The 25365-nt window shown below is 38.1% G+C and overlaps 2 protein-coding genes across 7 annotated transcripts in view; one reads left to right on the top strand and one right to left on the bottom strand.

Moving 5' to 3' along the window:
• The window catches only part of PPAT (phosphoribosyl pyrophosphate amidotransferase), a 44008-nt gene continuing 18789 nt past the window's right edge, over positions 147-25365 (bottom strand). For both annotated transcript variants that reach the window (XM_021396097.1, XM_021396096.1), the window contains 10 exons: positions 13912-13978; positions 10256-10462; positions 9536-9648; positions 9299-9444; positions 8025-8097; positions 6819-6970; positions 5551-5678; positions 5055-5276; positions 4154-4274; positions 147-2779 (listed from right to left, as the gene is read on the bottom strand). In XM_021396097.1, coding sequence (XP_021251772.1) covers positions 2604-2779; positions 4154-4274; positions 5055-5276; positions 5551-5678; positions 6819-6970; positions 8025-8097; positions 9299-9444; positions 9536-9648; positions 10256-10459 — 1335 coding nt within the window. In that variant the 5' untranslated portion in view covers positions 10460-10462; positions 13912-13978 and the 3' untranslated portion in view covers positions 147-2603. The remainder of the gene's footprint in view (positions 2780-4153; positions 4275-5054; positions 5277-5550; positions 5679-6818; positions 6971-8024; positions 8098-9298; positions 9445-9535; positions 9649-10255; positions 10463-13911; positions 13979-25365) is intronic.
• LOC110398445 overlaps positions 16104-25365 on the top strand; it is a 41441-nt gene continuing 32179 nt past the window's right edge. For 3 of the 5 annotated variants that reach the window (XM_021396093.1, XM_021396089.1, XM_021396090.1), the window contains exons 1-3: positions 16104-16511; positions 20949-21035; positions 24143-24580. In XM_021396093.1, the coding sequence (XP_021251768.1) occupies positions 16124-16511; positions 20949-21035; positions 24143-24580 (913 nt within the window). In that variant the 5' untranslated portion in view covers positions 16104-16123. The remainder of the gene's footprint in view (positions 16512-20948; positions 21036-24142; positions 24581-25365) is intronic. The other 2 variants (XM_021396092.1, XM_021396094.1) reach the window with 2 other exon arrangements.

Here is a 25365-nt window from a genome sequence, read left to right as displayed (position 1 = left end):
CTCTTGGGCTGAAACGCTGTCGCGAGGAGGGGGTTTAACTTGGAACCCGAATTTATCCCGTGCCCGAGGGCTCTTTCAGGGTGATTTTATTCAAGAAATCTCCGAGGCATATTGTCAGCAAAAACAGTGTAAAACATTCCAAGAAAAACGGTTCACCATTTTTAATGTTGCACGTTGGAGAACTTAGACATAGCTTCTGCTCTTTTGTCACACTTCAGAAATGATAATGTAGCACAGTTCCACGTTTGTAATAACAGCAGAAAGCGTTATGTAATCAAACATTGAAGTAATACAAATAGCAACACCTAGAACCAGAGGAATTCTTCAAAGTGTTGATAGCATGTGTGCGTCCCACTGTACATGATACATGAGAATCCCAGTAACCTCAACACAGCTCAGTGAAAAAGTGGCACTCAAAAACCATTTTTTTTTTTAAGTTTAAAAAATAGATCCTTAAAATGAGGCATGTAGAGTAACTAAAAGTTACAGGGCATACAGCGGCAGTCCTTCCATGTAATGTCATGCATTACATGGAGAAAAAAGGCATTATGACTCTTACTGAAATCAGAATTATGCCGCCCAATGCTCAAATCACATTTAAACAGTTCTTACCATGTGTAAAAATACCAATTTTGTTGAAAGTTTGTTAAAAATTATTTGCATAAGTTTCAATCTGTTCTACAAGACAACTTCAAATGGATTGAATTCTGCTTGCACCGTTACTAAACTGTGCAACTGGTTTCATTTTCTCACATGCATCTAAAACAAGAGCTCAATATATCCTTTTAAAAATGTTTGCTTTTTTGAAGGCAGAAAAGAAGAAGGGCAAAAAAATGTTTAAGTTTTTCAGTTCTCTCACACTCCTCCCTCCTAATGTGGAAGAGAGGAGATCAGAGAGATTGCATCCAGTTCTTTTTTGCTCAATTTGCTGTCCAGGGAATGGAACTGTTAAAAACCGAACAAACTTGCTAAATAGAAGAGATCCATATACCTCTCCCAGCAAGCACATCTGGGCTTCCAAAAAGAGCGCGATTCTCCAAATAAACTGGATTTTCCCATTAGCTTGACTGGAAGTAGGTTCTGATTCCACAGAGAACCTCCACAAGGCTCAGTCTTGTGAAAGTATTTACATCCTTTCCTGAATTGGGACTTTTGTTTTGCGATAATGTATCAGGTACAATTGCTGCAAATCCCACCTAAGAAAGCTCCATTTTTAATTTAATGACCAGTGCTGTAATTGTTACATGTTACTACAATTGTTAACTACATGTCAGATGGGGAAGGAAAAAGCTCTTAAACTTGTATTTTTCTCTGTTGTTGTAGCGGTGTCACATGCAATTGCAAGGCCAAAATACACAACAATAAATAGATAATCTAGAATTAAGTTGCTGGTATTTTGTGAAAAAATGGAGGTATACAAAATATTTTTTTACAATTGTGCATAAATTTGCAATAGTTTTCAAAAGGTGCTTTTCTGTTTCAGCTAGTGGTTCATTTTGAGGTGATCTTTATGTATACAAGTAGCTATAGCTGTGACCAATTAAAAAAATATTATGTTAATACAATTAAGAAGTACAAGACTAATGGTTCTTCAAAACTCTTTCTTTTAAAACGTTACACTTATTTTAACGGCAGTAATGTGTAAAAATAAGAGTCTGGCCAAAACAATTCAATCTTCAGTTGATATATCATGCTTACTGTTAAGAAAGCAACTGTATTTTTGAGTAAAGTTTGGACGCTAACTTAGAAAGAGCACACTGAGTAATAGCTCAGACTTCAGAAATTGTCCTGGAGAAAACAAGTTGTGAAGCAAAAAATAAAAATAAAAAATGGCAGTGCCAAGTGTTTTTCTCCTTCCACATCCTACTGGCCACTGCAAAACACCTGAAGATTTACATCAGACTTCAGAAAAGAATTTTGAAGTTACAAACATAGAAAGCTTTTGGCTTAGCATCTCCCTGAGTGTTCATTCTTAAAATTATGTGCCAGACATTATGTTCTGAGAATCTGGACACTGAGTTACAAAGGGCTTGATTAATAATGGCTCTTCAGCTATATATGCTATTTAGCTATATATAAATGGCTATTTTGCAAGATATCTAAAAATCTAAGCAAGAACTGCTGAGGAAGCAACTTGACTCTTAGAATCTGGTATTATTTCCAAAAGAGAGAAGCAGGCTTCACATTCCTTGTGTGTAACGATTTTGATAAGTTGAAATTACACCATATGACTTATAATTTGTTCTTCAACTTTGTGAATAAATCTGACAGGGATATCTCACATTCAGGGCAAGACTGAAACAAAAAGCTTTGAGACTGGTAAATAATTATAAACACTTTGGTTTTTACAATATTTTATGAGAAAATAGAAAGCACAACTGTGCTTCAAAACTATATGATTTTATATTTTAATTTGCTTAGATAGTTTTTGTCAGCACAGACTTTATCTAAGCCAATACCATAAAGATATATTTAGTAACAGTAATTAGTTAGCTCTGATAAGCTTTACATATTACCTAAATGTAACAAGGCTATTAGCAGGAAGGCATCTTTGAAACAGGTACATTCAGCAGTGGATGAACCAGTGTCCATCCACTAAAAATTCACCATTCTAGCTCTACAGGATACTCTCCAGTGAGACATGCTGTGCAATGACCGATCTTTCCAACACGCGATTTCTGGGCTTTAAGGCTGTTCTCATTCTCTTTTCTTGCTTTGATGCTTTCTTGCACAGATGATACCAGGCCTTCCACAGAAAGATAAACAACACTGTCAGCCCCTAGAGGAAAGAAAGAATTCATCAGTTAAAAGCTGCAGTATTGTTCCAAATGCAATGCTGTTAGGAAATGTGGCCACACTATTGTATTGATTATGATACAAGGTGGATCACCTCACCTACAGAGAATAGTCATGAAAAATTATCAGAGCATAACAAGCCTTGCCCTTCTCCAATTATTTGTACAGGGAGCAGATTCACTGAAATCTAGACAAAAGGTTCTGAGTTGAGATCTGCAAAAATTGAAACAGAATTCAGAGTGTGTATTAAGACTGTCTGAACTCTGTACAGTTTCACAGAGTTACCTTGCATTTCAGCTCTGGAAGCAGGTGTAATGTGTGGCTCGACTCCCAGACTAAACACCTTACCAATAATACCCTTACTGGAACTTGGAGGAGCAGAAGAACATCGTGTTAAAAAATAAATAAATCAGTAAGCAGCTCATGAAAATGTTGTAGCAGTAGAAAAGTTTGACAGCCTTTTCACATAATCACTTTTTCCTTTACACTATTTTATGAAAGAATGCTTCTTAAATACGAGATCTTACAAACTTGAAATATTTCAGCATGCCTTCATGATGGTGATTTTGGAGAAAGGAATTAATTTCAAGATTAGACAGAGTATTATACAAGAAATCTGAGTTTAAAGTTTTCTAACCACAGCTATATTCTTAAACCATTTTTTAAAATACTTTGCAGCAAAATAAACCATGAATTAGATTTTCTCCCTCACAGACCCTCACACAATTTCTATTACTGATATCTCCATGATAAGCACATTATTTACTTACATCACAAGCAACATTAAATTGTTGGTTCTTTGTTCTGCTGTAAACATGAGTTGTTCTAGAGATCTTAAAATGTATTTAATTAACGTTCTTTGATTAGTTTCAAATGTCATTTCTTCCACAGTGATGCAATTTACATGAACTTAAATTTGTAGAAAAATCAGTGGGTGTTTACAAATTCAGAACATATTTTTATGAATGTCATGAAAGTGAAACTACATTAGTTTTCCTTTATACAACAGATTTTCACCACTTATTTTCCTTCTGATATTTGCCTACAGCAATTCCATGTGGTGAAGTGTTTCCCAGGAGGAGTTCTAAGTACTGGAAAGATGTGTTATTAGCCTTTATTTGTAACTTATGTAATCATTCTAATGCTTTACATTGTTCAGAGAAATATAATTCACTAACTGCATCCTAAAATATGCAGCTGAATTGGTTTGATCCATAGGGAACACACAATATTTGGCATGCCAGCTTTTATGAGTTTTGTCAGTTTTGCCATTCTTGCCTTGATGTGTTTTTATTTTGATGCTGATAGTAAATACCTTGCAGGTGAAAACCCTCTTTCAAAGAAATCCCACATTTACCTATATAGTTTGCAAGATCGTGAAATTCAGGTCTGTTGGCAATCAGTTCTTCTTTTGTTGGAATGTTTATTCCCATGTAACATGGAAATCTTATGGGAGGTGAAGCCACACGAATGTGCACCTGAATAAAAACACAATTTCCAAATGGTGCTATGAGGTGAAGTCCAGCAGATTGTAATAAAATATCAAAGTCCAAGTAATGCAAAAAAATAATTAAGAAAGGAACGCAGCATTTGACCAAAGTCATGGAATGGTTAAAAGTAAGATAACTTTCTTTTAAGATTTGAAGACAAGAAGAAAGATAAAGATAATTTTAGAATTTATCATTGAAATATTTCCTAATGTTCCATAAAGTTCAATCCTGATTTTGCTTCTGTTCTGTAGCATTCAATCCTTGACGCAGGTGTTTCAGTTTACAAAGTCAAACATCATACCAAACACTTCTGCTCCAGTGAAAGACTTGCACACTGTTTCAGTTAAAAAATCTGAATCGATTTAAAAAAAGTGTTGTGATGACTTAAAGCACATGCCTATTTACTGCAGTATGTGATTGTACCTAAAGCACGTGGCAGGAATACCATATCAATACCTTTTTTCTCATCTTACTTAATCTGTTTTCCATTCCAGTTTTCAGTTAGCACTTTATAAATGGAGACACGTTCCTCCCCTCTTAATCTCCCTTCCCCCCTTAATCTCAAAAACCAAAGCGAAAGAAACAAAAGAAACTTTTCAACTCACCATGACAAAAACACACACTAGCATTCTTTTTTTTTTCTTATGCACATTTGTACTTTTAAATAATGGAACAATGCATATTACAAATAAAGTCAAAACCCAGTGCTTTACCCTCCCATCAATCTTGTACTTAAATTTGTACTGTATAGACTAAAAATGAACTTACCTCTTTAGCTCCTGATTCCCTTAGCAGTTTTATTATGGGAGAAATAGTATTGCCCCTCACAATTGAATCATCAATGATAACAACTCGCTTGCCTTTAAAATTGTCAGACAGAACACCAAACTTCTTTGCAACACCAAGTTGCCGTAACCTCATATTTGGCTGGATAAAAGTTCTTCCTACATAGCGATTTTTACAGAGTACTTCAACATATGGCAGTCCACACTATAAACAGGAGACATTAAACAGAGTTAGTATCTATAAAACTGGTTATTCTCAGTTACTGTGCTTTAAAGAAACCTTAGGATTCAGTATGACTTCACAGTAGCCAAAAATCTTTGAAATATCTTTATAGAGTGGAATAATGACAAAAACCAAACAAGTGATGCAGATGACTCAGTAGGTGTGAGGCTACTCTAGTAGCCTGTACTGAAATGCACCATTACAAAAAAAGGTATGTATAGATATACTTGAGAAAAGAAAGCAAATTAACACAAACCTTTTGAGCATAACCCAGAGCTGCTGGAGTTGCAGACTCCGGAACAGTGCTGACCAGGTCTGCCTCCACAGGTGCTTCAATAGCAAGTTGCTGGCCGCATCTCCTCCTGACTGAATACACCATTTGACCTAAGAACAGCAATAAGTGTTTTTCCTGGTATGCATAATTCAGATTTCCTCTCAGATTGCTGTACATATGTCTGTGGTAAGTTGCAGGCATAGAAGTCAGTGAGAAAAATTTTGGAATTAATACACAGTCATTCACATGAACTCACTTTTTATTTCCTCCCATAATGTCATATTCTAACATTCACAACCCTATCATTACACAGAGAATTAAAATCCAGTTTGCCCTAATCAGGTAAGTAGAATTCCTGTGGATGTTACAAAATCTACTTACAGGAGCAAAGAAGAAGAAATTATGCCTGCATGTTCACAATGTGCATATTCTATTTTCAGTCTGTTTTCCTAAGCAGACTAAGTCTGTGCAATCATTCTGTCTGCCTCTGTCCACTTACTAATTCTGAATCAGTTGGCAATATTTACCTCACATTCATTAAGGCAGTAAGAAGCCTCGGGAGCTTTGAGGTCCTAAAAGTTTGGAACCAGGAGAGGAAACTGGAGGTATTGTGGTGAAATGAGGCAATGTAAAGGTACAGAGGACAGTACTACGGAACATGAGAGAAGTGGGGACAGTGCCAGGTATGAGTGTCCTGGCTAGTATCTCATCACTAACACAATTTTCAGAGGCTTCTACTGAAATGGAAATAAAGACATTAGACTGACAGTCCCAAATACTTAGGAAATTCATAGATTTAGAAGTTATATTAAAAGCATCTTCCTAAAGTAACCCCTTCTTCCAAAAAAACCACTAAGATAAAGTTGTTTTGCAGATTCTCTTTCATCAGTCTAATTATTAAAAGGTTTTCTAAGAACTAATACAGTTCTTAAAGTCTCTTGCTTTGAAGGGATATTTCCACTACCTTAATCATGTTTGTGGTTCTTTTCATCCTTTCCATGAGGCTACGCAGGCAGGCCTGACTGAAGCCATATAAACAGATAGGAACAGGAAGGTGATGATACATGCTCCTCCTGAGTGTCATATCTTCAAGAACTGTGGCAGCCCATCCTGTCCCAGTCCTGTCATGAAAGCTCACATCCATTGCCACCCTGCTATGGTCCCAGATCCTTTCTAGAGTCAGTTGTCCATCAGAATATAACCTCCCGTTATTTCGGGAGACAGATGCTTTGTACATTACATCTTCTTACCTTCAAAGATACTGTCTGGTCTTGCAAAATAAACATATTCAAAGATGCAGAATGCTGATGGATCTCCTTCTGGTCTTGGTACAACATCCAGTGTTTGGACGTCATACCTGGATATTTTCACGATCTCTCCAGGAAGCACCTCACGATAGTACCTTGAAAGAGAAATACACAACATTTAGAAATCTAGTTTTAAAACATAAACCCTGTTGGTCGGAAAATTGCTTTAGAACGATATTTTTCTTGTCTTAGGACTTGACTTGTTTTATGACCAATGTGGTAAGAGAAGCGACCTTTACTAAAACTGCCTGAATTAGTACCTAATAGCAATAAATTAATACTCTAATACCACAGAATTATGGTATTCTTCCCATATCTGAGATGTAATCCAGTACAAAGAACACAGAAAAATACACTCAGAAGAATGCTATACAGAATGGAATAAAAGACTACTGAAGTGATTACATTCTTTCCCAGTTTTGCTTTACATTTCTTTTTATTCAGTGATTGTGTTCTTAATGTAATTTTTCAATGTTTTCTGAGGATGCAAATTTACTTAGTAGTGTATTACCCAAATTCATATTTTTGTAATGTGTGATTAAGAAATTAAATATAACTGCTCCTTTTTTTGACATCTCCCAATGAGCCTTTAATCTCTTTCTGTTTAGAGAAAGTGTCCCACTTTTCTTTTTAAAGTATCTTAGGTAGGGAGGTAATGTGAATCTCACGTATTGGCTTTAATGGGTCTAACGTGTTTGCACCCATGGCCTGACAGTTTTTTGAAACAAGGAGGCTGACTGATGGCAGCATACGCTACTACTCAGGTTAGTCCAACCTGTAAGCTGCCATTGCAACCTTTTCTGTAGCTGAAGTATTACTTTGTAATACATGAATTCCACTGCTAACTATGCTAAAATTAAAATTAATATCTAGATTTAAAGCAACAAGTAAGAGGCATTCTCGAGGTTGTCTTTACTCTTACTTTCTGAACACATAATTATTTAACTTCCTTTACATTAACTCAATCAAGAAAATAAACTCTCAAAAGGCAGAATTGGCAAAAAAAAAAACCTCCAAACAGTCAACAAACTAATCCTTCATGTCTTTACATTGTCACAGATCATGATATTTGGCAATTTGAGGTATAATATTTAATTGCTGCTTGAGGAGAGCTTTCAGATCAAGTGAGAACCAAGTGAGAACACTTACTCTGCACCAATAGATAAAAAGCTACAGGATTCAGAGGAGACTACCCATCCTTCTGTTTCACTGTTATCTTTTCCTGAAATAAGAGATTTCTGTTATAGTTAGATTCCACAATTTTTGCTACCACACTGTATATCTAATACAGTACTTGTCTTGCTATGTTTTAGTTTGCCAACTGCTCAAATTTCAAATTGTAAGGTTTAGCATTCCAAAGCTTCTATAATATCATTTAAAAAAATGTAACTGCCATAAACTTGTTCTAGGCACAACTGATAGTAACAGCATCATATTCATGGTTCATATAGTAACAGCATCATATTCATGCTTCAGAAACATTGTCTCTCCATTATTTCAGATTTTCCCATTTATAGTTGAATTGCTCCAGATATACATAATTACTTTTGTTTGGACAAGAAATTCCATATTTTTTCCTATGTTAATTGTGTCAAGAGATAGAGCCTTTTGACTACAGTGGATACTGGACTGAACTCCAATAAGGATAGTACAGGCACAGAACAGATCAAACCAAATATCTGTATGCTTTAAAAATCTTGACATTTTTTCTTGTGGTTAAAATTACCAAATTTTACGACGCTACAAAAGCATTTACTTGTGTGCCTTTGAATTATTTTATTTTTATACAAATGAACAGATTTTAATCTCACTTTAGGGAGATTGCAAATGTTGATTTGCAGGCTAAATAAGAGCTCATGGATTTTATTCCCATCAGTTGATGTGAGCACTTGGAAAACAGAAATACACTGTCTGTAATCCAACACTATTTGACTGTTTTATCACAAGAGAAAGGGAGAAAACTGACTTTTTTCTGGACTGGATATAGTCCTGGGTAAACGGCTCCAAATGGCTCTGCTTGAGTGAGCAGGCTGGAGCAGATGACCTCCAGAAGTCCCTTCCAACCTCAGCTGTGATTCTGTTCATCCTTGCTTTCCTATTTTGGTGATAAGAACTTTGTGTAATTTTCAGAAATACTCTGTTACAGTTGGGCTGCCTAATTCTGACACTGTCATCAGGCAACTGGGATTCACTTTTGCTGAGAACAGGAAAGATGTCAGCAGACTTCTTACAAATTACTTTTTCCTTACACCACTTCTGTTTGGAATTTACAAAACTGACTTTTGCATTACATGTTCCTATTTCTACTTCAGTAAATGCAGCTGTAATTACTTAAATTGATGGCTTAATACACTAACTGTATGTATGTGCATATTCATATATACATATAGGTGTACGAATGTGAGTATATACATATGGTTTACCTTTTCCATTCATGTCCCCTACTGGAATAAGGCGACCAATGCAGAGTGGGCGATTCCCGTATGGATCACGTACTGCATAGATTATGTCTTTATGCATAATTAGCAATGAATATGAAGTTGGAGTTTCGTTCATTAAATTTTTAATTCTGCAATGAGACATAGGTGAACATAATCAGGTGTTGCGGATCATGTTGAGAATAGATTGGTGATCTTGCTTCTGAAACCTGTAATCCTTACCTTGCTACCCAGTCAGCAGTGTCGTCATTTTCTAGAGGAGGTGTGAAAGCCAGCAGCTGGGTGATCAATTCACTGTCAGAACTGGTTGACAGTCCTACACCATGCCGCATAAGCTTTTAAGACACACAAAAAAAAGTAGTAATCAGTAGCAAAGTACTTGTCTTGTCATACCTTTGCCTTGCTTCAGTGCAGGAGTATGTCCTGCAGCTTTTAGATGGAACTTCAGAAAACAGATTTCACAATGAAACATCTGCTAAATTTTAAGCGGGTTCTTTAAAACATACTCCTCCAGCCAAATACACTATAAAATCTGTCATTTGATGATCTCCTTATGTTTATGTCCTGACTGTGCTCATGATGAATTTTGCAAGCCAGAAATACAAGTAAAGAGAATATTCCAAACAAGAACATTTTGTATTACAATTACCTCACCTAACTATTATGTCTCTCTTAACTCTAAACATATGATCATTATGAGTTAGTTTTCTCACTTGACATACAGGAGTGTGACAATTAGTCTACAGGACTGGTGAGTTATGCCCTAAACCAATTACAAATGTCTACTCTTTTTTGGAACCCCACCCCAGTCTATTTTGATTATGATGCTCTTTCACAACTCACTGTAGATTGGCATTAAGTACTCATCATAGCAAACTTTTTGCTCATTGCTGTTTCATACTCAGAAATGAATGATACTGGAGTCTCCCAGGAGATACTAACCTTCCTCCTCAGTCGTACAGCATTTGTTAGTTCCCCATTGTGTGCCACAGCGATCTTTCCATGAAGAGTTTCTACGACGAAAGGCTGGCAGTTCTGCAGCTCGGAGATCCCCGAGGTAGAGTACCTGGTGTGCCCAATACCAAGGTTTGAAACATACAGCTTCTTCAGGCTGTCTGCATTGAACACGTGATTTATAAGACCCATTCCCTTCAGGAAAAAAAGGAAAAAAATTGTTGTTCTGTTGTTTTGTTTTGTTGGCAACGTGCTCATTTCTCCTTGTGTTTGTTCATGGTACTGCATTAATATTCTGCTAGAGAGAAATAACCTGAAACCCACAGGCAAGAAAGAAGCTGAATAGGTGTCACAATGATATGTCAGATCCCACTACTCCTGTTCTTAGACAACACATTATACATTTTCGTTCTGAGGATTTCCACTGAACAATCTATTTCCTGACTAAAAATGCATCCTTCGAAAAACGCAACCAAAGTGTTACAGTGTTTAAAAATACAAGAAAGAAGAAATGTCCAAAGGGAAGGAAAAGAAGAAAAAAGATGCAAAATTCTCTACTTAGGGAATACTATTGGCAACTTAGCGATATATATGATTTACTTTTATACTGGTCCATGATAACATTTATTAGATTGCAGTCATTCTCATTTATCAGATCGCACTCAATGTTAGGAGCAAAGCATTTTTTCTAGAGGATTTTCTTGTTTACTTAAAAAAAAATTTCATACATCCAGGTTGCCTTCTATTTAAAGCAGAAATGCGTCAAAGCTTTTTAGTCAGCTGTCAGGAGCTTCTTATGGCAACAAGCACTATGTGGAGACAAATTAACAGCAAGAATAGTCTGAAAAAAAAAACCTGCACACAGTAGAAATTAAGACTGGATTCCAAACCCTCCTACCACTCCAGTTTCTTGTGCTGCCTGTGGAAAATATTTACATCCTTCTAAGCCTCTGTTGCCCTATCATGTATGGTAATTGCGATGTACATGAAATCACACATGGTAACACTCTTCTAGGATCTGCAAAGTTACATGGGAGAGATTGGAAAGTCACGACTGGTTCACGGCCTGTGCTGTGGGTACACTAACAACACGGTGGGATAGTACAGGGAGGAAGGAAATATATTGAATTGTTTGCAGAACTCAACCAAAGCAGATTAAAGAAAGCCAGGCTTTAGAGTATTTTGTTCTTTGACTGGTATAGAATCAAAATACCAAAAGATTGTGGTTGCACATATGGTTTTAGGGTACTTGCTGTCAAGTTAAAAAGTTATTGCCTCAAACATTCAAACTGATGCTTTTGCTTTAATGGTTCAGCAAACTTTATGCCAAATCAAATGTCACCTGTTGTCTCACGGATGACATGAAGTCTGCCTAGAGTCTGTACCACATGCAGAAATGCAATCGTGCTCTCATTTTATTAGGCCTACTTATCCCAACAGGAGATATGGCACTTCACAAGTCCAATGTTAATTGATGTGGCTATTTGAAGCACTGCAATAGGTTAAACAAATGATGCTATTTCAAAACACATTTGGTGACACAAGTACATTATCTTCAATATGCATCTTGAAATATTTCGCTGATTTAGATCACGTCTCCGGGACAATGAATGTGAATTACACCAGTATAAAAATTCCTAGTGAATACAATCTTATTTCTGTATGTTCCAAGTCTGGTATATACCAGAAAATGATATTATATCGACTTTAATACAGATTTTTCTGCATATTCAAGCATGCAACAGTAAGACAAAGCCCTTCTTCTACTAGTATCACTACATCTATACAAGAGATGTAAGTTTTTCCACATCTTGGGCTACTACTACAGCTATGATACTAATTTTTTCTTCCACAAATCTGGCTGAAAGGCTCTAACAGACAAATCTGGATGAGTCTTCCGGAAGAGTTTAAAACAAAGGATTAAAAACCTTTGTCAGGGGCTATTAATCCATTGTCAGAGGCTGGTAACAATCAGAAAGGAACACATACCCATGCCTTAGGTGGTCCACTTTGTACTCTAATCTATTGGCTTAATCTGTTGACAAAGGTGAGCTTCCACTAATGCACAGTGTTGTAAATCGATGCAGTGAGCAGCAGGCAACTATTCCATTCTGTTTTTTTCTGCTATGAAGAATAGGCAGCTGGTGTCTGGAGGACAAATGGACACAGCGGCATCTTCACTGCTGACATTTTTTCATGTCAGCAGTTTACACGTCAGAATCCTAAATGTATTTTCACCAGTGTAATAGACCCAAATGTTTGTTACATTAGCATCATTTCCAGGATTATACAGGTCATATCTGTTGTACTCCACAGGCTCTTTATTACACTGTGGTTATTATATTTTTGAAAAGTGTTGAGGCCAAGAAAGGTATTTCAAGGCTAAGAGAAAACATCACATGCTCTGAATCTCTTAAAATATCAAACCTGATACGACATGAAAGTCAATTACATTCTTAGCATGACAGTTAAGTATGTCAGCTTGGTAACATGGAAACTCTACAGATTATTCTACTGTCTGCTAGAATTTCATTCTGATAAGTAATTTTTACTGCAGGATTTATTTTTTTTAAATCTCACTTTAAAAGAAAGTTGCAATTTTGGTAAGCCTTAAGGTAAGCTGAAACCCAAGCAGAAACAGGAAGGAAGAACAGATAACACAGTGTGGAAGTTCAGAAAATAGGCATTTAAAAGTGTGTAGGGGGCAGGATGAGGCTGCAAGTAACAGATAGGAAGGGGGGAAATTCCAGAAGAGGCGACAAACACAATGCTCAAGAGAAAAGACTGTGTACAAGGCATTGAGCAGTCATGCAGATATGCATGGTGCTGCAGCAAAACAGTTCTTACTCTTAAACTGATTTGAACAGCTTAATTAATCTTTCTCAGAAATGCCTAAACATAAAGATGAACTGCCTTCTGATGGTGGTCAGAGAGCACACTCATATCAAGAACTGCTCCACAGTTTTGTTTGCCAAAACAGTTTTATATCCAGTCCCCTGCTCTGCCAGGATTTAATAGGATGATGATTATTCTTTTCCTGGATGAGCAAAACCAATCCCTGGGCATGCAGGGATTCTCCTGGCATATTACTTGAGGCTGTGGCCATTTAGTGGCTTTTAACTTCCCATGGAATTCTCTCAGCTTGAGAAAGATTGGGTGACCTTCTCAAATTTGCATTCAATCATTTACTCTGTTAACGTTTACCCATGGGTGAAGTAGCTGCCACTTCCTCGATCCTCACTAAGCTAAGAATTAGTCATCCATGTGGTTGTGCAGAACCTGCACCTATTTTTCATTTCTCTTTCTCAAGTTGCATTGGTGCACTCTTCCAGATCTCTAGAGTTAACAATTTAGGTACAGGTGGACATTGGAAAGTACCTTTTAAGATAACAGTAGCCTGATCTGGATAATTCTTTGTGTCTGCTACTATGTATGTGGCTACACTTAGCATGGATAACATTGGCAGATCTGTTTTAAACATGAGCTTAAGACAGAAATTGCCTAAATAACACAATTAGATACTCTCACTCTGACAAAGCCAAAACAGCCACTGAAACCACGCTGCTTCCCCCCTTTCTAATTATTCAGCTTCCTTGCTGAAACAAGCATCTCACTTGGGCATCTACAAAACATTTACATTCTACCTTGTGCACTTTGAATGCCTGGGACGACTCTCCATCACTTGTCACAATTCCAGCACTTTCCTGGCCCCTGTGGACAAAATACAAGCAAACATGAAGGACAGAAATGCTTAGAATGAAACACCATACTATACTATGGATCAGTGGTTTTTCGTCTATTCTTTACAACATGAAATTTTAAGGTAAGTTTATTTGTTGTTTCATTGTATACGCTTGTAATCAGAATGGCAGCTTCTTGCCCATGCTGTGCTCTTTTTTTCAAAACAGTCACATAAGGTTTGTGCCTAAGCCCACTGAATTCAGTGGAAATCTTTCCATTAACAAGCACCAGCTCAGCCTCTTACTGAAGTCCAATTTCAGCGTAGGCATAAAACAATAGCAGAAGTTTAATCTGAAAAGCCACTTTGCAGTGCTAGTACTCCAGGCTCTAGCTAGCAGTTGTCTCTATAGCATTACTCTATTTCTGTTGGGGTTTGTCTTAAGAAACTGATGGTTTTGCTTAAGGGAATGCATTTCTTCTCTCACTGATCACCTATGCAAATTTCTTACACTCTCACACTTAGGCAATCAAACTAGCATTTACACCACTAACTGTTATCTGGACCCTCTGACAAAGTGCTTGAAAACATAAACCTAATATTGGGCATAGCAGCTTCTGAACCATAGCAAAACAGTTCTGGTGTACAGCATCACTGAAAATGGAAGTGCTTCTGCTATGGCAGACCAGTCTCATGCTAGCAGCTGTGTTTTGCTAAGCAGAAGAGCCCTACCAGCTAAGTGACAGCATTTTCCCCAGCCTGCTGCTTCTCCTCCCAGCTGTCTTCCCTGACTCTGCACAGGGCCCATCCGGCGCCTGCCCCAGACCGCAAGCAGCATGACTCCACTGTGCTGGCCTGCTCAGATCCCACTGCATTCTCATACATAATGAGGAGTGAAAGACATTTTTTCTTAGAAAATGAACCTCTTAGAATATTTTTAGAATATTAGAAGCTGCTATTCATCCATTAGACTGGTTTAACTCAACTGAGGAATTACCTAGTATAAGCCATAATAAAAGTAGGTGCAAACCTACATAACAGATTCTAATCTACAACTGAAGATTTTCTCTAAGCCCTAAAATCCTTTTATTTGTTGCTAGCCCCAGTTCTGTGTACAGCAGCATTTAAAGAACATTTGCTCAAAGAAAGTAGAACAAAGCAAACTTCATACATATCTGAATGAATTCACTCTACAACTGACATGAATGATCCCTGAGGAAAAAAAAAATCAGAGATAAGAACACCCTTAAATACATTTATTTTAACTCAGGAAGATGTCCTGTCTCTAAACATAATGACTGGCAGTAAGATTAAGGGTTGATACACCACATTTAGCAACTTCTAATTATATTTCAATACTACAGATGATTTCCAGATCAATATTGATACTGTCCCTTAAAACACCACCAAAATCAAACAGAGGGAGAGACGCAAACATCCTGAATGAAAGGCCTTTGCAAGTAGGTAGCTTACATCTTTTATGTAGTGCTAATGGAAGAAGAGTAAGCACGAGCAAAAAGGACGTGAGGAGCTTACGCCATTTTACCTATTTAGTGATTTTTAAGTATGCAAGCATTTTATTAACTCATCGCTGGTAGTAAATGAACAGTAAAAATGCATACACGTGCCCACCAATTTTACAGCAAATGCCACTTGGCCACGCAATGGTGAGACTCTGCATCATGCCCACGTTGCTGCCACACCGCCCACAACGCCTCGCAGCCCACGCAGCGGCCGGCAGCAGCTTCACATTGCTGGCAGAGAGGAGCTGCTGCGGTGCTCACACACAGCGCCCACGCACTGCATCCACACAGCCTGTCCCCAGCATGGGGTGGGTGCAAGCACAGCTTTCTTTCTGCGCCCGTGTTTTTCTACCTCAAGGCAGAAAGCCAGTGCAACCGGCTTTGTTGCCTTGATGGCAGCGTGGTGGTGACACAGGCACCATTTTCCACACGGGAGGCCGAGAGGCCACTCCAGGGGCCGTGCCAAGGGCCGGCTGATGGCAATGCAGTCACCGAGGGCCCGCTGGGGCTCTGGGTGCCGGCACGGAGCTCAGGGCGGCCTGCAGCCCACAGTGCTCGGGGTGGCGCGCGGAGCCGCTGAGAAGCAGGCGCGTGGTTGCCTAGGGAACCAGATCTTGGCTAGAAATAGTGAATCATTTCCAGGTCACTCTCAACATGGAGAGTGGAGCGGGGAAGCACTGGACTGAGGAGGAGGTTAAAGCCTTGCTAAGCATCTGGTCAGAGAAAAGCATCAGGAAGCAGCTCCACGGCACCCTGAGGAATAAAGGAATATTCATCTACATTGCCAAAAGGCTGCAGGACTTAGGAGTTTGCAGAGATTGGAAACAGTGCCGGGCAAAGTACAAAAACCTGAAGTATGAATACAGAACGGTTAAATACGCCCGCAACTCCGGGGATGCCACTAAAACCATGAAGTTTTTTCATGACCTGGATGCCATACTGCGATGCGAACCTGTCGCACACTTGGCCGCCGAGGGGAACAGCAGGTGCTCTGCCACCGAGACGCGGCTCAACGCCAGCCCCGCCGCAGACAGCAGCCAAGGTAAAACTCTTTCTGCTTCTATTTCCTCCCTTTGCTTAAAAACAACTCACCAAACAAAAAGCCCCCAGCCCTAGGCAAACAAGCCCACAGCCTAAGTTTGCTGGCTCTGTGCTGAGGCTGCCCAGCCCAGCAGTGCTGTGAGAGCAGCCCCAGACGAGATGCACTCCGGCGCAGGGCAGAACATGTTAGCACCCACCAGTGCTGAAGCCTGTAAATACAGCGTAATTCTCACCGTATCATGCTAACCACTTGCAGTAAAGCCTCCGTAAGTACTCGCTGGTGTCAAGGCTCCCGCACGGAGCTCAGAGATTAAACTAAGGAAAGATGGTTGTGTGTGTTGTTCTTTTTTTTCCTTTAACATTCATTTGTGATACTTTGGAACCATGACTATTAGAGCTCAAGTTCTAAACTTAAAGAAAACTGAAAGTAGATGTGGAAAATGTCATGATTATTTCAAAAACTGTTACTTGTGACACAATTGAAATTTCTAATTTTTATTTTTACTTCCCTGTGATTGAAATTTCAGCTATGATGACTAAAGGCAAATTAAATTATTCTGTAAGTGATTAACTTCATTTTTGACAAATAGAGGGATGTCTAATAACTTCTGATCAAAAATTGTAATGCGCCAAGGAAAATAAAAATCATCATGTTTGTCTGAATACTCTGAGGCAAAATAAGTAAATACAACTGCTCCTATTCTGAAGGGTTTTTTGCCAAATTACTTGCATCTCTTCTTTGATTCAGCCCTCTCTATATACACATTTAAGCTGTGCTTAACATTTCATTAGGGTCAATCTGCTATTTGACAGCACTCAAATCTCCTCATCACGTCCTGAATGTCACTGAAGCACAAGCTCCAGTAATAGTTATAAGTATCAAAATAATATGGCTACAAAGAGAAATTCAAAGATTAGCTCAATTTGTTCCCTCAGTATATACCAATTTACATTAATTAAGACTGTGAATCTTTTTAAAGAAAAGCAAACAACAAACCCACTAAAATACTACTAAAATAGTATTAGAGGAGATTGCCAAAGGCACAGAGAGGTGCTGGACACCTCTCTGTGCCCTTGTACTCTTCCAAGGCTCCTTCTACGATACTGTCTTACAGGTCTGAGAAAAAGGAATTAACATTTCTCTAGCAATTGTTTACCTTAGCTAAAAGCTTGACCTTAATTTGTCATCATTAGCAGAAAGCCTCTAATCTGTCACAACTGACTTAAAATGCCAATTTTATACTATCTTAACACGTGCTGTCTGCACTATGTATTGCTACTACAATCCATTTTTGTTTTTAAATATGCAGAACTGAGAGCCAAATCTGTGGCTGATACAAGCTGTTACGCTCCTGAGGAGGACACAAAGCTAAACTAGAGCCCCTCCTCTCAGGATCTGGCCTTAGGTTATCCTCTGTGTTTTGATGCAGTTTGCACCAACTGTTAATCCCAATTCTCATCTGCTTTAAACCTCCTGAAAGTTTAAATCAGAAAAGGTTGATTGCAGTTATGAATCCCAAACTAAAAAAAAATATTAAAATAATTATGTCCACCAGGTGAGACATGCTTCATTTTGAAGCACTGGCACAATCCAGTTTTAAAGGTGGTATAATGAAATATACCTCTGAAATGCACAAACATTTCTGTTACGTCCTTTACAAAAAGAAAAAAAAAAAAAAAAAACATAAAAACCCAAACTATTTTATGGATAAATACAAAGTAAATGAAACTAATTGTAATAATGTAACACAAATGGTAACAATTTAAATGCAAAGATTCCCACAACCATAATTTAGCCACAATGGAAACACACTAAGGAATAAATGTGTCCTGTAGCTATGCAGCATACATCCATCTGTACCATGGGACAGAAAGAATGTCCGTGAGAGCACCAGCTTTCCTCATTTAAGGACACAAGCCAAGCAAATAGAGCTGCTTTAGGGGCAGAGTTTTTTTCCCCTGCCATCAGAGTTGCGGTGGCTACAAAAAGACAAGTTGCTAAGCTCAGTGCTTTGAAATTCAGTTCTAAGGCTGAAGTGGCATTTGTGGCTGTGCTGCTTCTGGTCAGAAGTGTCTCATGGGGGCAGATGTGAATGTGGCACTCCCACAGATGGCAGTGTGACTTTCCACAGCCCGCTACGCTTATCTACCATGAACCTCCCAGCTCCTCTGCTGCCTTCAGGAGGAAAGGGGCTGTTTCATACAATTATCTCCTATTAAGACCTATGTACGTGTGTCCTTGCAAGCGTCCTCCTGAATTTCACCTCTTTAGCCACTGAAAGTTACAGGAGAGGTGGAAGGTACAGTCCTACCCCTCTCTCTTTCAAAAGGGGCTAAGAAGCCTTATTTTAACAGCTAGAGGAACCCAAGGCTTCTGCATTGCACAGGAGGAGCAGCAACAACAAAAGACTATCAGAAAACTAAAACCTGTGCCAAATAATAACATTCACTATGCACATCTTATTTGGAGAACTTAGCTGTAGTAACATGTTATTTAAAATGCACAACACAGACAGTGCATGCTTCCAAAAAAACTCCTTCATTTTTACCATTCTGCATAGTCTCAGTCTAAATATTCATACTCATCCTTCATATAAAGCTACAAAGCAAGGTTTGATTCTTTCAAATACTAGGATATGGGTGGGGAGGGAAAGGAAGGAGAATAAGGGAAAAAAAAAAAAGGACTACTTCTATGGGACTGAATGGTGTTTCTGCAGTGTTTTCCTGATTTTTTTTTTTTTTGTAGCTTATAAAGTCAGTTTTCTTTTGAAAGTAATTTAGATAAGCTAATAGTTAAAATCACAATTAAATCTAAGAGAGAGATGTCTGAGGACAAACTCGCTTTCCTTGTCCTTCGCTTTACAACAGCAAATGTAGAAAAAAATCTAATTTCTGTTCAGTCAGAACAGAAATGCATCAGCAATGAAATTGTTAGACAGCTACTAGAAATACAAAAAGATCCTACAGAAATACCACTTGAAAATGCCACTCATACATACTTCTCCATGTCTGGACTTAACATTAAACTTGCCATTCACAAATATCCTAGATACATAGGTTTTTCTTAATAAGAGAATGCAATATGTGCATGTAAACTTTTTTGCTCATCAAATACTTCTTTTCCATCAAATATTCTTTCTTTCAAATAGAGCACACTTTGTGTTTTCTGTTCTTATTTGCTTACAATATTAAACAGTTTATTTTTAAAGTGTACCGCGTAAATAAGGCTTATTTATCCCAATGCCCACGTGTGGCCCATTCAGTGGGACTCCAACAAAGAATTTATTTCCTTCGCCATAGTTTCCTTTGCAGCTCTCAGGCAGATAAAACACAAGGCCTGGCACCAGGGGTGGAGGCAGGACCACACCTTTCTTTCAGTCAAGCCAGCCACAGGGGTTACAGCTTCTGCCAGAGAAACAAGGCGGACAGCTGGCAGTAGTTAGAGATCAGGCCACAGCATCTATGAGTCATTCTGGGTCTTGCTGAAAGTCGGAAGGATTTAGGATAATGTTTTCAAATGAATCTAAATGCAGTTTTCAATTTCACCTACGTCAGGGATGCCACATTCCATCAGGACTGCACCTTGTCACTGCTTGCTGTTACAAATTATTGCAATACTGCTGCACAGGTTGCTTTGATCGATGTGACCTACCTGGTTGGAAATGAGAGCAGCTCACTCAGCATAACCGCAAAATCATCATTTCAAACTTCCTGTCCACACAGTGGGTTGAATACAGCACAATTTAAAAGTCTGTCTTCTGTGAAAATTAAGCTGACTCATAACTTGAGCTACATATGCTGCTTTCCAAATGCATGTAGCAATTGCTATAATGCTGCTTGTTAAAGAAAGGTAGGAATGCAATACTTTAAAAGCTACATTGAATCCAGTCGGCTACAAGTATGTCTGCTCTCAAGTCAAAGTATTTTCCTGCATTCCGTGTGCCATTAATCCCTAGCTTTCCTGAACTCTTTGCTGAATATTGTTATTTTCTTCCTATTCTTCTCTAAACTTTTTGGAAATTTTTGTTTGGATATATAAATGGATTTGTGTTTATCTGAATCCATGTGCAAAGTCTACTTCTTGTACGTCTCTTACTTTACATTCTCTGCTTTCAAACTATACTTTTAACGTGCCACCTCAAATACCTACAATCAGAAAAGTATATGGGTCACTAGAATCAAGTCAGTTTCTACAAGAATTTTAAAAGAAAATACATTTTGAACAGGCTTTGTATGTAAGATGTGAAACAATTTACCTCCTACAACTCCTGTCTCTTCATGAGGACAGGCCAAATCAGTTTAAATTTAATTTAAATGCAAATTAAGTGTGGAGGTTACAAAGTTAATAATTTCATTGTGTATGGACATTTTCACTTAAACTAGTATCAGCTAATTTTGTCCATACCTATTTTTCATCTGAAAACTCTTTCCTTCCCAGGTGAATTATCAGTTTCTTTAGAAGACGATGAGGATGCTCCAGGAGATCCACTACTTTTTATGTCACATGTCAGACCAGTTCAACTAGGTATAGTATGATGGAGTAGAGATTAAAAATTAAATGCATAGCTTTGAGAGCTTTCAGAGCATTTTCAATAGCTTGAATATGCCATCATTTCATTTCTGATCAACAAAGCTTTAAAATAACCACACCATTGCACCTTCTCCTTCCTAGTCTTAGTACTTAGCAGTCTTGTGCACTAAATACTGCTCACAGCACATGATATTCCTCCTGCTTGACCACCACTCCCACTCAAAACACATCCCATGCTATGGCTTAATCATATTAACCACATCGGTTTTGTTAAATGCTAGTGGAAAGCATGCCAAATGGTAGCGTGTGATCCACATGTCAACTTGTGGATTTTCTCCAACTCATGTAACTTCTGCTTAAAGTAGTATGAGTGAATGGCCTGAGCCACGAGAGCAGTGCAGAGGTGTGACCTCTCCTACTGAGTAATCCAGATTCACAGTGGTCTTCACAGTAACTATGTCCTCTCTCCATGCAAAGGGTGGTGAACAGTGCTTTAGTCCAACCAAGCATACAACAATGCAACTTGAAACTGTCCAGTAGGACTCCTATAGGAGTTCTGCTAAAGAAAGTCATTACAGAGCAAAAGTACAAATCTGTCAAGCTATAAGGAGAGTGAAAACCCTAGATGTGAGCCCCCTCAAGGGGCTGCTGAAGACAACAGAGAGATCTGAATATATTTCGGGGAGAATCAGAGAGAACTGATGAGCTCATTCGTTGCCTGGATGAACAGCAGTACTGTCCTGCATTTCCCCAAGTGCTCTTTTCACTTCTGACATGCCCGTTATGCCCTAGTGTATATCGCAGTCCAGGCTCAACTGTCACTACATAATCTCCAAAGTGCAATATTCTGAGAGAAAATAGGGCCCCAGCTAAACCTATGGCTTTTAAAAGGTACACTACACTCCTGCCTGGCGTAACAAGAAATTAAAGATGAGACAAGAATACCACATGCAACTGTATACACATATATATATAACCAAAACTTTTCTTTCCATATCTGAAACAGTTCACAGGAACAGGTCTGTGTTATTCATCAGCGTTCTTACAGCATACTGCCAAGCAGATTTGTTTGGCCTGTTAAAAACTTTAGTTCTGGGAAAACTGCTTTCTACAAAGCCAGCATAACAACTTAAACTGCATAGGCTCTCAAGTATGTACTGATACTAAAATGTCTTATCTGGTGACTCTCTTAATCTTTAGATTTCAGATACTAGTTCAGACACCGCTGAAGAAAATACTGAGCCCTTCATACCTACGTTGCTTAATACTTTGGTTTCATTTCAGCAGATTGCTCACTTTTTCATGTTGAAGAAGCTTAGAAAAATACTAAATATGGCACATACACCTTTCTGATTAAAAAAAAAAATCTGGATATCCCATGTTAACAGTTTTACAAGCATTTTTAAACTAATTTGAGCTGAAATGCTGTTAAGACATAAAAGAAAAAATTATAGTGACCATAACCACTTTGCCTCAAAGCCCTGCTTCCGGGTAAAATATTTTGATTTATAGTTTTGTTTTTTTTTTTAAGAGAATGAGGAACGAACCAACCAAGCATTTTCCATTCTGCTCTACTTGCTCTGCATATAGTAGAATGAATGAGCAATGCACTGAGTCACTAGAACTCATTCAAACTAATGTTTGCAACCGAAAGTGAGCTCAGTTGCAAACGAACTTCATAATGAGAAATACTGGACTACACAAGAACTAAAGAAACCTTTTCCCTTCCAAACTACCCTATACTGTATTGGTTTGACTGAGAAATGCGGAGCCAATGAAGGGAGTACCCTCTGTTCTTCCCCTGGGGCTTTTCCCTCTGGTGTCCACAGTGCTCTCTGATAGTGAAGAATGAACTACTTTGGAAACACAGATAGGTGAAATACTCCCAGTAACACCGAGCAGAGACTACATCAAGCTTATCTCGTTCTGACAGTTGACAACCACAGCAATTCCTATGGTTGCATTCACATGTAAGCTAGCATTTTCCCTCAGGAAGAAATGAAGAAGGCATACGTCACCTGAAAATTACCCTTCCCAATAAAATGTCGGCAAGTTGCCTGCTGCAGAGTTTCCATTATCACAGGACAAACAGGAAAAAATATTGGTATTTCTTAGTACAGCTTTCTCACAACTAGAATGAATTACAAAGACCAGCAAAGAATGCCTGTATCTGGGACAACATCATCCCCAGACAGATTATTATACTCAACTATGTTCCACTGCTGCTGCATGTGCAAGCAAAGGTCAGATATTTTTGCCATCACACAAAGCCCACTGACTATAAAGTATCCAACCCCCATAGTCCAGCTTGCCCTGTTAGAGTAAGACATTTGCAAAAGCATTTTTGACTTCAGTATGATTGCAAATAAATGTCAGTTACTGTGGACTTTCACGTTTGCTCTCTTTGATAAAGCATTGGAGGTTTTTTTTTTTTTTAAAGTTTCTTTTGAAAAGATTTGTCAAATGCATGAAAATTAACTTCCCAAACTGATTTGATAATCAATCAAAATGAAGTCTTTAAGCAAATTAATAATTAAAAATGAGGAAATATTTTTTAAAATGCAAGAGATCATATTTCAGTGTTAACAGAGATTGTATGACATCTCCTTTATCTCCTAACGTTAAAAAAAAAAAAAAAAAGCTGGAGACTGGAGACAGTAAAAAAAAAATAGTTCTACAGAATAAAAATCTCAAATTGGCATTTTTCATTTAAAAAAAATATTTTTTTTTATCACTGAAATCGTGATGTTTATACTGACCTACACTGAAAAACGGAGCAGTTTTTTACCACAAGAACCACGCTCATTATCACATAGATGTCCCTGTGTGACTCAAGGCAAAAGTCTCTATTTCTCCCCTTCCCACAAAAGGGTGCTTTGTTTGGAATTAAGAATCGGATTCTTCAGATCCTTGCCCAATTTGAAGCTCTGCATGTATGTAAAACCAGAAGCATGAGATGAATGCAGGAAGTTAAGTCTTTATGGTAAAAAAGTCATTAGGAACTAGCATACTTCATCCTCATTTCTCTGTCCTTTCCCTACCCCACCTACCTAATGCAGGTAACCTGTGTCTGTGTCTCTCCCCTACCCCACATGATGCAGGTAATCCACCGCCAGCAGTAGAGGCTTCCAAAACACCGGCTTTCATTCCAACAGTAGCAAACGAAGGAGGAAAACACTGGACTGTTAATGAAGTCAGAGCTCTGATACACATATGGTCAGACAAAAATATCCAGCAACAACTGGAGGGGACAGTGAGAAACAAAAGAATATTTGAGCAGGTTGCTGCTAGACTTCAAAAGTTCGGAATTGACAGGGACTGGAAGCAGTGCAGGACAAAATATAAAAATCTGAAACATGAATACAAGAGCATAAAAAATGGCCAAGACTCAGGGAGTACAAGTAGAAGCATGAAATTTTTTAATGAACTGGATGCTATTCTGGGGCACGGTACCATGGAACAAGCAAGTAAATCAGATAATGAGGAAAGTGAGAGGCCTCCAGAATGGACAAAAGCAAAATCAGGAAAGGACTCCATGGGTAAGTACTCCAGCTATCCACATATCATTTAAAATTTTTAGTTTAAAATTTTTTGCAACAAGCTTAAAAAAGGATCACAAAAAACAAGCAGATAGATGAACCAATTTGCTGGGTGGGGTGGTGAAGGAACCCAGAATAGAAACCTACTGTTTTCTCCAGTAGTTCACTTAATATTATTCAGTGATTGCCTCCAAGCAATTTTTTTATAGAACTAAGAAACAAAAAGAGGAAAACAAGACGAAGAGAAAGATACACAGAGAGACAATTGTAATCAAAATCAAGTCTGAAGAGGCTGTTTGCAGCTTAGATAAAAAAGGATCAGAGAGATGGTCAGACTGCTACTGGACAAATGAAGATATTGAGCAAAAGAAGTCTATAGCTATAAACAATAGTTAAAAAATAATGTTTATTTTTCTTATGTTGTCCAATAAATTCAGTTTTACTCAAAAGGCTAGGTTCCCCAACTTCTGAGAGAACTATTATACAGTATTGTATTATATAGCAGAATGACTGGCATAAAGAATCCTGGCAGAACTGCTCCTTGTTTTAGTGTGCCTATTGACTGATAACTTCACACTGGATGGACTAATAAAGAATTAGAGAAGACCGATGAACCTACACTGCATAAGAGTTATTTTTTTTTTTTTTGTACGTATGTACAAGCAGGAACAAGCATGTTGTTTAATAACAAAATTACAATTAAAACCATTTATTACACAGTAAGAATCCTACATGGTGGAGGATATTATGGCCAAAAATATAAGCCTAGCGGGTTAATGGAAGAA

Source organism: Numida meleagris, chromosome 4, assembly GCF_002078875.1.
Source record: "Numida meleagris isolate 19003 breed g44 Domestic line chromosome 4, NumMel1.0, whole genome shotgun sequence".
Classification (NCBI taxonomy): Eukaryota; Metazoa; Chordata; class Aves; order Galliformes; family Numididae; genus Numida; species Numida meleagris.
This window is presented reverse-complemented; position numbering and strand designations above follow the sequence as displayed.